At 42.5% G+C, this 10,724-nt stretch overlaps 1 protein-coding gene across 3 annotated transcripts in view; it reads left to right on the plus strand.

Moving 5' to 3' along the window:
- lrrc75a (leucine rich repeat containing 75A) overlaps positions 1-10,724 on the plus strand; it is a 112,497-nt gene that overhangs the window by 96,121 nt on the left and 5,652 nt on the right. For all 3 annotated transcript variants that reach the window (XM_068316748.1, XM_068316749.1, XM_068316747.1), the window contains one exon: positions 6,023-6,296. In XM_068316748.1, coding sequence (XP_068172849.1) covers positions 6,023-6,296 — 274 coding nt within the window. The remainder of the gene's footprint in view (positions 1-6,022; positions 6,297-10,724) is intronic.

A 10,724-nucleotide genomic window follows, 5' to 3' on the forward strand; every position in this document is an offset into this window, starting at 1 on the left:
AGTCCAACAGACAAAACTTCAGCATCTATACATGACAAATATGGAAAACAAACTTCAATAAACCCTTCATATCTAAATTTACATTGCATAGAAAATACAGTCCACCCTCGTTCCTCGCGGTTAATGCGTTCCAGGAACCATATGTGATTAATGACTACCGCGATACAGTGACGAACTATTTATCTTATTATTTACGGTAATTAAAACACTTATGATCATCCCCATACTGATATTAAACCACCTTCTATCTGTATTACCTTTTCCCACACTCTTAATGACTTTTTAAAGTACTTTTTTGTCTCACGTAAGTCCGAGACTGACTGAATGTAGCGCACTTCCGGATGCTGTCAGCCAATAGAATGCGCGTACAGTATCACGTGACTGCCTACCAAAAATCTGCATTGGGGAGATGTCGCGAGCATTGATGCGCGAATGCGTGAGGGCACACTGTATATTGTGTTATGTTCTTTGCAGAATCAACCCAAAGTGTGGAACTCAGATACAGAGGCAGATGAGATGGTTAAATAGATAGACGGATAGATACTGAAAATATATTTTGTTAATCCCGGAGGAAATTGTACATATCCACTGCGCAGGCATACAAAAGAAGAAGAAGAAGTACACTTTATTAATCCCACAAGGGGAAATTACATTGTCACTCAGGTAGTATATATACAATCTGTGTTAGTTTTGGAACTGTATACAGGCCCCCTGAACACTGCACACAAGGGGGCCTGTAAGCACGCAGTTAATACACACAACAAACTACACACATTGGGAGGCAGAGTGTCGGGCGGCGGCTTCTGGAACGCGCCCCAAATTGAGCAACTTGTAGGGGGGACGGCGTAAAATAGAATAAAAAGTGAAGGTGAAGGTACACCCTTCTTACATTGTAAGGCATGTCACTATCTAATGTCACAACATCACAACACCTTGGCCCCACTACACTGCAGCACAGGCTGACATCCCATCTCCTCCCCTCCATTCAACCGCGTGCTGACCTCGCCAACCCCACCCCCCTGATCCTTGCCAAAATAATACAGAGTCCAAGAAATCGTTGTTGTTAACGATGAAAAGTACAAATGAATGGAAACAGAAAGTTTTTGTGCTGAGAGCAGATGGGCAGATGGTAAAGGACTTAATCCTTTCAAAAATGCAGATGAGGAAATATATTTTATGTATTTATTTATTTATTTATTAAGTAGAAAATTTCGTAAGTAGAGACGTTTTTTCCTTGCAAATGCCCTAATCCGTTCCAAGTCCCCAAAAATTCCGACATACAGTAAATGTTTTATAAAGCATAAAAATGCATCAAAACATGTAACAAATACATGTTGCAATTAGATTATTACACAATAAATGAGAGTTGTCCATAATGTAAAAAACAAAGAATAAAGAATAAAAATGATGGTCATTTACTATTCAACTGCTGTCCTCATTGTTTTTTACCCTCTTTGGTTCATGCAGAACAACAGAGTGAATTCCAGTCCTCCTTTTGAACTTCTCCAACCACCCATGCAATGCCTTAAACTCCTTAAACTTCCTTTTGTTTTAATAATGTGGCCATTGTAGATGCATTACGGCCATATTCTTTGGCGAGATCAACCAAACGCATCCCCTTTTGATGCTTTTCTATTATCTCTTGCCTTGTTTGTACGGACAAAAAAACTCTTTTCTTCGTCTTTTCTTTTCCTCTTTTCTCCGTCACTTTCTTGGGGTCCATAGCGAGTACTCAAAAATTTAATACAGTGTATTTGCGCAAAACTATCAGAAATCCTAACGGGTCAAGAGCCGAATGACGAGGACCCTGCATAAACACCTATCTAGCTCCACACAGAGGTCCCTCTTAGTCAATGGTATGCCAGGAAGATACTAGGTGATAGCCAATGGCAGAGCAGCTATGAGAGTGGTGCGTTCAGGAACCTGTGGGAGCTGCGAGTATCAGCCGATACTGTATTTTTACCTGACGTAAGTCGAAATTTCTTTCGTAACTAGAGGCAATATTTTCCTGCTGAGAAATTTCGTAAGTAGAGACATTCGTAAGTAGAGGTACCACTGTATACTATTATAATCCCCGAAAGGAAATTAAGAGCGCACACTCTTGTATGTTTGTCAATCACACGCATGCATATACGTATATACTGTGTATATTAGTGTGTACAGGCCCCTGTAATGCAAACAACCACACATAAGTGGGCCTGTAAGCATGCAATGCGTGCTCCCCAAATAAGCAGTTTGTGAGGGGGACGGCGCATTGCTCAAGGGTGTCTCGGCAGTGCTCCGGAGGTAAGCTGACACCTCCCACTGTGAGCTCAAACTCCAGGTGTTTTTGCGGGAATCAAACCGCCGATCTTGGAACATTGGACGACCTGCTTTACTGCCCGCTCTACCACTGAGCCACTGCCATGCAATATATGACTATATTGTGTGCTATGATTCATAAAAAGTTGCACTGAACCATGTATCTATATTTTCAGTGAAACACACTATCCACACATAAAACACTCAATAGTGAACACATTTTTCCCATGCACTGTGTTTCTCCACCCACAATTTAGAAGGAAAATGAGCACCTGCCCACCCAATGGCATACATTGTTTAAAGATCAATGAGCTCCATCTCTAGAGGTTCAGTGTATGCCTACCTATAGTTGTGTTTAGCCTCGTGACGATGTATTGGGATTGAATTAACTGCAGAGGTGCAGATGAACTTTGAATTACTTCATTCTCTGAGGGTTCCATTTTGCAAAGGGCCTTGGGTGGGAAATAACCCTACCGCCACTGTTGAGGGGCCGAGGTCTCTGTATATGAGGAGTGGACCTACACCACCCTTGTGTGCCTCATAATACACTCACTGGCTTTGTAGAGGTTGTCCCAGGGAAGGAAAATTCTCGCCCATTTGTTCAGTGATCTCAGAAGACTCAGAAGAGGTTTAGGCCTCTGTGTCATAGAATACATACAGAAGTTCAAATAGTCCATGTTAGCATCCTAGAAACAGTAGGACTTGGGCAGATGTGCTTTTTTAAAATCCCTTTTGATGACAGAAGTCAAAAATTAATAGACAGTTGAATTCCCTAGTATGTCGAGAGGTATTGCAGTCCAGATAGACTCCTCTCTCAGTCTGGATTTGGCCAGAGGACCACAGTTGATGGCCCTTGTTTTGACCCATAGGTGTTTTTTTTTGCTGGTTCAACTATAAAGAGGACACTGCAAGTACGCATGCAATAAAATCCCTAGTCCACAAAATTTGAGGGAACAGGGTGGATTTCCCTGTATCTTCCTGAAATATGTTCACTATTAACACAGCAAATTACATCTTTTTGGCAAGATCCACCAATATCTATCCTCATGAAACAATATCTCCCATCCATCTAGATGTCCATTGACATCTGCTCCAATCAGTTCCCTCTCTTCCACTATGCACCGCTTCATCCAGTTCACTGAAGAACTCTTTTTTCCCTACCATCTCATTACCAACCTGAGGACCTTACACACTGACCATGTCAACTACACCATCTAACTCCAGCTTTATACTCATCAGTCTGTCTGAAACTCTCTTCACCTCTAAAATACTCTTGAGAAGTTGTTCCTTCACTACAGTCCCTACCCCATTTCCCTTGCTATCTGTTCTAACATCTGATGCTCTCCACCTTACTTCCCTTTCACCTGGTCTCCTGTACACACAGTGATTCATCTTCTTCCTCTACTGCTTTAGCCAACAGGAGTACGGTTTGCAGAGACATTCTGTCAGCCAACAGCACCAGTGATGGTCATTGTTATCCCAGACTTCAAAAAATCTAGTGTGGGAATCGTATTTGTGATTCCCATATTTGAATTGACAAAAAGTTAATGCCAAATGGCCTTCCTGATGTTCTCTTCTCTATTCATCTGTGCTTATGTCCCACATTTTCTTGATTAATGGTATAATATCATTTGGTTAATGTACCAAGGTCGCAGTTGTTGTATTTAGTGTTTTTACAGTAAATTCAGGAAGCATAATGTGGCTTCAATGTTTTGTTGGACTAATCGGGACATCCCTGAAAAAGACTTCCACATGAAGGGGAGATGTACATTGATTTTCCTGTTAATGAACCTCTATAACTGTCCATTTTTTCCCTAGTTCCAATTTTTTTTTATTGCTCCTTGTAGAAAAGTTGGAATGCATTCTTTGCATCTTCTTCTTTTCTTTTCAGCATTTTCCTTCATTGGTCTCCACAGCAAATGAGGTAAAGTCGCAAGCTTTGATGAGCGAATGTATCAGGGTGCACTGTATATTTGCAATAGTTATTTAGGTTCTTCTTCTTCTCCTTTCGGCTTTTCCTTTCAGGGGTCGCCACAGTGAATCAGTTGCCTCCATCTAACCCTGTCTTTTGTATAAAGACATAAATAAATCTCCCCTTTGGTCTTCCTCTAAGCCTGCCTGGCCGTTCAAAACTCAGCATCCTTCTACCAATATATTCACTATCTCTCTTCTGGACATGTCCAAACCATCTCAGTCTGGCCTCTCTAAATTTCTCTTCAAAACCTCTGACATGTGCTGTCCCTCTGATGTACTCATTCCTGATCCTATCCATCCTGGTCTCTCCCAAAGAGAACCTCAGCATCTTCATCTCTGCTACCTCCAGCTCTGTCTCCTGTCTTTTCCTCAGTGACACTGTCTCTAGACCAAACAACATCGCTGGTCTAACCACTGTTTTGTACACCTTTCCTTTCATTTTAGGTTGATGATTTAAAATATTACATATATTATACTGCTACCAATATATTTGTTTGTGCTGCCAGCTGTTTCTTGGTTTATCTGTTGAATTGCACATGAATGTTTGGATAGCGCTGGCGACAGCAAGGCGATTACAGGTTCACGTCCTGCTCTCTGCAGAGTTTGCATGTTCTCTCCCCATGTCTACATGGGTTCTCTCTCTTCCTCCCCCCTCCAAAAAACATGTGCTTCAGGTTAATTGATCGTTTCCAAATTGTCCATAGGTGTGAGTGTGTGCTTGTCTGTGTGGCGCCACGTTGCACTAGCGTTACACCTGGAGTTTCCCACGCCTCATGCCGTGAGTCAGCAGGGATAGGCTCCAGCTCCCCATGACCTGCCACAGCGGATAAAGCAGGAGAAAATGGATGGGTAGATGGATGTTTGGATAGAATTTAAGAAAGGGGCGGCAGTGGCTCAGCGGTAGAGCAGATGTCTCGTAGACAGATCGCCTAAGCCATCGATGGATCGAATCCCACTCCCGCCATGATGTCACCAGGAGTGTGAGCTGACGGTGGGAAGCGCCCTTGAGCAAGGCACCGTCCCCCTTACAAGCTGCTCAATTTGGGGCGTGTTCCAGAAGCCGCTGCCCGTCACTCTGCCTCCCAATGTGTGTAGTTTGTTGTGTGTATTAACTGCATGCTTACAGGCTGTGTTCAGGGGGCCTGTATACTGTTAAAAACTAACCTGAGTGACTATGTAATTTCCCCTTGCGGGATTAATAAAGTATACTTCTTCTTCTAATGGGTGGGCGGCTAACCTAACTTGTATAGGATTGTTTAATCTTGGTGGACGTTTAAACTTGACTGAGTATAGTTCTAGTTTCCTCACCATTTTTATGTGCCATTGAACTGTCATTGGCAGTAGTGTAGTTTTTTTTTAATGATCCATGATGAAGCTCTTTTATCTCCTAATGCTTTTGATCCTTTTAGCATGGCCACCCAAAAACAAAGTTTATTCATTCATTCATTCATTCATTCATTCATTCATTCATTCATTCATTCATTCATTCATTCATTCATTCATTCATTCATTCATTCATCATCAACCACTTCATCCACTGTGGTGTTTTGTCTAAAAAAGTATGAAGTTGTAGATTTATGTTGACTGATGGTGCAAAATCTGACTATATAGAAGAAAGAATCTAAAAATCTATAAACAAAATACCTAAACAGATACATAATTACATTAACAAAATATTACCCACAATCATTTGAATGTGGCTCTAAAGCCCAATGTTTGTCTGACATTTGCTTGTGTCCATCCCCAGTTTGAAGGCAGTGCTGTCAGCTCCTTTGTCCAGTGGAGCGTTGGATCTGTCTGGGATCCCTCTAACAGCTCGGGATATGGAACGTTTGTGTGCGCACCTACAACGACACTCGTCCACTGTGATGAGCTTGGAGCTGGGCTTCACAGAGCTCACGGACGAGGCCTTCCTTCTGCTCCTGCCCACTTTGGCTGCCCTGCCTCACTTGGAGACCCTGGCCCTGAATGGAAACCGACTGACCAGAACTATTCTGAAGGAGCTGACTGATGCCCTGAAGGTCAGAAAGTCACTCTTTATCTATCTATCTATCTATCTATCTATCTATCTATCTATCTATCTATCTATCTATCTATCTATCTATCTATCTATCTATCTATCTATCTATCTATCTATCTATCTATCTATCTATCTATCTATCCCTCCCTCCTTCCCTCCCTCCCCCTCCCTCCATCCATCCATCCATCCATCCATTCATCCATCCATCTATCTACCTATTCAGTATGTGTGTGTGTGTGTGTGTGTGTGTGTGTGTGTGTATGTGTGTGTGTGTGTGTGTGTGTGTGTGTGTGTGTGTGTGTGTGTGTGTGTGTGTGGGCAGCACGGTGGCGCAGTGGTTAGCGCAGTCGCCTCACAGCATGGCGTGTCCAGGTTCGAGCAGTTAGCATGCTCTCCCCGTGTCCGCGTGGGTTCTCTCCGGGTTCTCCGGCTTCCTCCCACCTCCAAAAGCATGCACTTCAGGTTGACTGACCGGTCCCCAATTGCCCGTAGGAGTGACTGTGTGAATTGTGAATTGTGTGCATCTTTGTATGTGGCTCCGCGGTGCACTGGCGTCGTGCATGAGGTGTCCCCCGCCTCACGCCCTATGCAAGGTAGGATAGGATCCAGCTCCCCGTGACCCGTTACGGCGGATACAGCGGGGGGTATATGACAATGAATGAATATACATTATATATATATATATATATATATATATATATATATATATATATATATATATATATATATATATATATATATAGATACCACCCCTGATACCACACACAGATACCACCCTGAAAGGGTGAGAGGGACATTTATATATATATATATATATATATATATATATATATATATATATATATATATATATATATATATATATATATATATATATATATATATATATATATATATAGATAGATAGATATATAGATATATAGATATATAGATATAAATAATGTGTCCCTCTCACCCTTGTGGGGTGGTATCTATGTTTCATCCTCAAGCTCGGGTCCTCTACCAGAGGCCTGGGAGTCTAAGGGCTCTGCGCAGTATCTTAGCTGTTCCTAGGACTGCGCTCTTCTGGACTGAGGCTTCAGATGTTGTTCCAGGAATCTGCTGGATCCACTCTTCCAGTATGGGGGTCACTGCCCCAAGTGCTCCTACTACCACGGGGACCACATTAACCTTGACTTTCCACATCTGTTCCAGCTGTTCTTTCAACCTTTGATACTTCTCAATCTTTTCGTGTTCCTTCTTCCTGATGTTGGCGTTAGCTGGAATCGCCACATCTATCACCACTGCTCTCTTCTGCTCTTTGTCCATCACCACTATGTCCGGTTTGTTAGCCAGCAGCTGTTTGTCAGTCTGGAAGCTGAAGTCCCACAGGATCTTAGCCTTGTCGTTCTCAACCACCTTCGGTGGTATGTCCCATTGGGATTTGGGTACTTCTAGTCCATACTGGGTAAAGATGTTCCTGTACACTATCACAGCTACTTGGTTGTGCCTTTCCATGTATGCTGAGCTGGCGAGCATCTTACACCCTGCTACCACATGCTGGACTGACTCTGGGGCTTCTTTACATAGCCTGCACCTTGGGTCAGATCTACTGTGGTAGATATTGGCCTCTATTGCTCTTGTACTTAGGGCCTGTTCTTGTGCTGCCATGATCAGTGCCTCTGTGCTGTCTGTCAGTCCAGCTTTATTCAGCCATTGGTAGGTCTTCTTGATATCAGCCACTTCCTCTATCTGACGGTGGTACATGCTGTGTAGGGGCTTGTCCCTCCATGTTGTCTCCTCCTCCTCCTCTTCCTCCTCAGGTTTCTGCTGTCTAAGGCATTCACTAAGCAGTTCATCTGTTGGGGCCATCTTCCTGATGTACTCTTGGATTTTGATGTCTCATCCTGGACAGTGGCCCTGATGCTCACTAGTCCTCGGCCTCCCCCTTTCCGCTTAGTGTACACTTCCCCATTGAGTTCTTGATGAAGGCTCTCAGTGTCCTGTTGATCTTATACAGTTCCAGACATTCAAGTATCCACGTGTGTGGCATTGAATCGTAGGCTTTCTGGTAATCTATCCAGGCCGTGCACAAGTTGGTCTGCCTATTCTTACAGTCTCTGTGTACTGCTCTGTCCACCAGTAGCTGGTGCTTGGCTCCCCTGGTGTTACTACCAACTTCTTTCTGTGCCCCGCTCATATATTGATCCATATCAAAATATTGATCCTCATCTTAGCCGCCATGATGCCTGACAGGAGCTTCCATGTTGTACAGAGACAGCTTATTGGCCGGTAGTTGGATGGGGTAGATTCCTTCTGAGGGTCTTTCATGATCAGGACTGTCCTGCCTTCAGTCAACCACTCTGGGTGCCTTCACCTGTGCTGCTAGACGCTCATGGAGTGCTGTCAGCTTCTTTAGTATGTATGGATCATATCCGGGCCCGGTGCTGACCAGCTCTTCATCTTTGACACTCTTTCTTGCATGTCTGCCATTGAGATGGTTACTGGTTCTTGTTCTGGGAGGCAGCTGTGGTCAGTCCCCAGGTCCACTAGCCACTGGGCATCGGTGTTGTGTGATGCTTGTCTTTTCCATATGCCCTTCCAGTATTTCTCTACCTCAGCTCTTGGTGGGTCGGGCCGGATGCTATTTCCCTGCCACTGTCGGGTAGCCAGAGCCGTTAGTCTCTGTTTGGCAGTTTTGAGTGCTTCAGGTATGGAGAGCTTGCTGTATTTCCTGGGTACCCCTTTATTCAACATGTTCCCCTTCTGTAGCTCGGCTAGCTGGCTGACTTCTCTCCGTGTCACCTTTATCTTGGCATCTAACCGTCTCTTCCATGGAGGGTATTGTTTGTTATGCCCTGTGTTGATTTTATATCCCATCATCTGGAGGATTACTGTATATAATATATATATTAGTGCTGTCAGGCGATTAAGAAAATTAATCTAATTAATTACAGGATTTGTAATTAATTAATCTAATTTATCGCATTTTAATCTCATACCTGCTAAAGGCCCCTAAATAAAGAATTTGAATTCTAGGACATGACAAAATTGTAATGAATGACTAATCAATAGAATACACCAAGAAGAGAAGATTTGAAACCCACATTTTTATAGGTTAAGTGTGCTTTATAAATGAAATTCAAAAGAAAAAGGCCAAGCACATCAACAAACCAATTAGGCCAGGTGCATTTCTCAAAAATGCAATACAAATACAGTTAAATAAAATTCAGAAATAAGATAAGGCTGAGTCTCAAATAGGCACATACGCAGACTCTCAATCAAAATGAATACTAAAGCTGACTCAATACAGCAATTCAAAATGAATAGAATAACATGCCTCTAAATAAGGCATTATCAATAGCAAGATGCCAACAGGCATTTCCTTTAAAAGTGTAAGCTGACATTACAGGAACTGACAACAGACAACTCCTTGTCCTTGACATGTTTTGCTTTTAGATGATACGTTACGTTGGAGCTGCTTCAGTGATATGAAAATTCTCTTTTACTAAAGGTACAAATCACTGCTTTTTTGTTGATAGTCCAGTCTTTGTTCTTTTTATAAATAAACTTTCTACCAAAAGGTCCGAGTGGGCTTGCCTCGCTCCCCTGTGTCCCGTCCATCTCTGTTGTCAGTCACTCTGCTTTTGACTAGTGGCGCAGGTACGAAGTGACGTGCCACTGCAGCGTACAAGTCACTCAATAGGCCAAATTTAAAATGCTTGCGCATTGACTTGCCACTCGTGATTAATTGCGTTAATTTTTAAAGCGAGTTAATTTGCAGCGTAATTAATTAATCTAATTAACGTGTTAAACTTAAAATACAGTAAACTAAAATAAAAAGCACATTACCGTCACGTTTTCTCTTGACTTTTCTCGCCTTTTATCACGCTTGGCGGCGAGAAATAATAATAATAATAATAATAATAATAATAATAATAATAATAATGATGGATTAGATTTATATAGCGCTTTTCATGACACTCAAAGACGCCTTACCCTTATTCATTCACTTCTCATTCATAGTTGGTGATGGTAAACTACATATGTAGCCACAGCTGCCCTGGGGCAGACTGACGGAGGCGTGGCTGCCAATCTATGCCTACGGTCCCTCCGACCACCAGCGGAACAATCACACACATTAACACATCAGCGAGTGCCCCACTGGAGGCATGGAGGGTAAAGTGTCTTGCCCAAGCACACGACGACAAAGGACTCGGCGGGAGCGGGAATCAAACCGCTGATCTTGAATCATTGCGCGACCCGCTACACCACGGAAGCATGGTCGCCCCAAAAAGGTGTTTGTTTTGCGTTCGACTTCCAATTTTGTTCAACTTCTAAGACAAAAAAATTCCAAATTTTGTGTATATATATATATATATATATATATATATATATATATATATATATATATATATATATATATATATATATATATATATATAGCTAC

Source organism: Antennarius striatus, chromosome 6 (genome assembly GCF_040054535.1).
Source record: "Antennarius striatus isolate MH-2024 chromosome 6, ASM4005453v1, whole genome shotgun sequence".
Classification (NCBI taxonomy): domain Eukaryota; kingdom Metazoa; phylum Chordata; class Actinopteri; order Lophiiformes; family Antennariidae; genus Antennarius; species Antennarius striatus.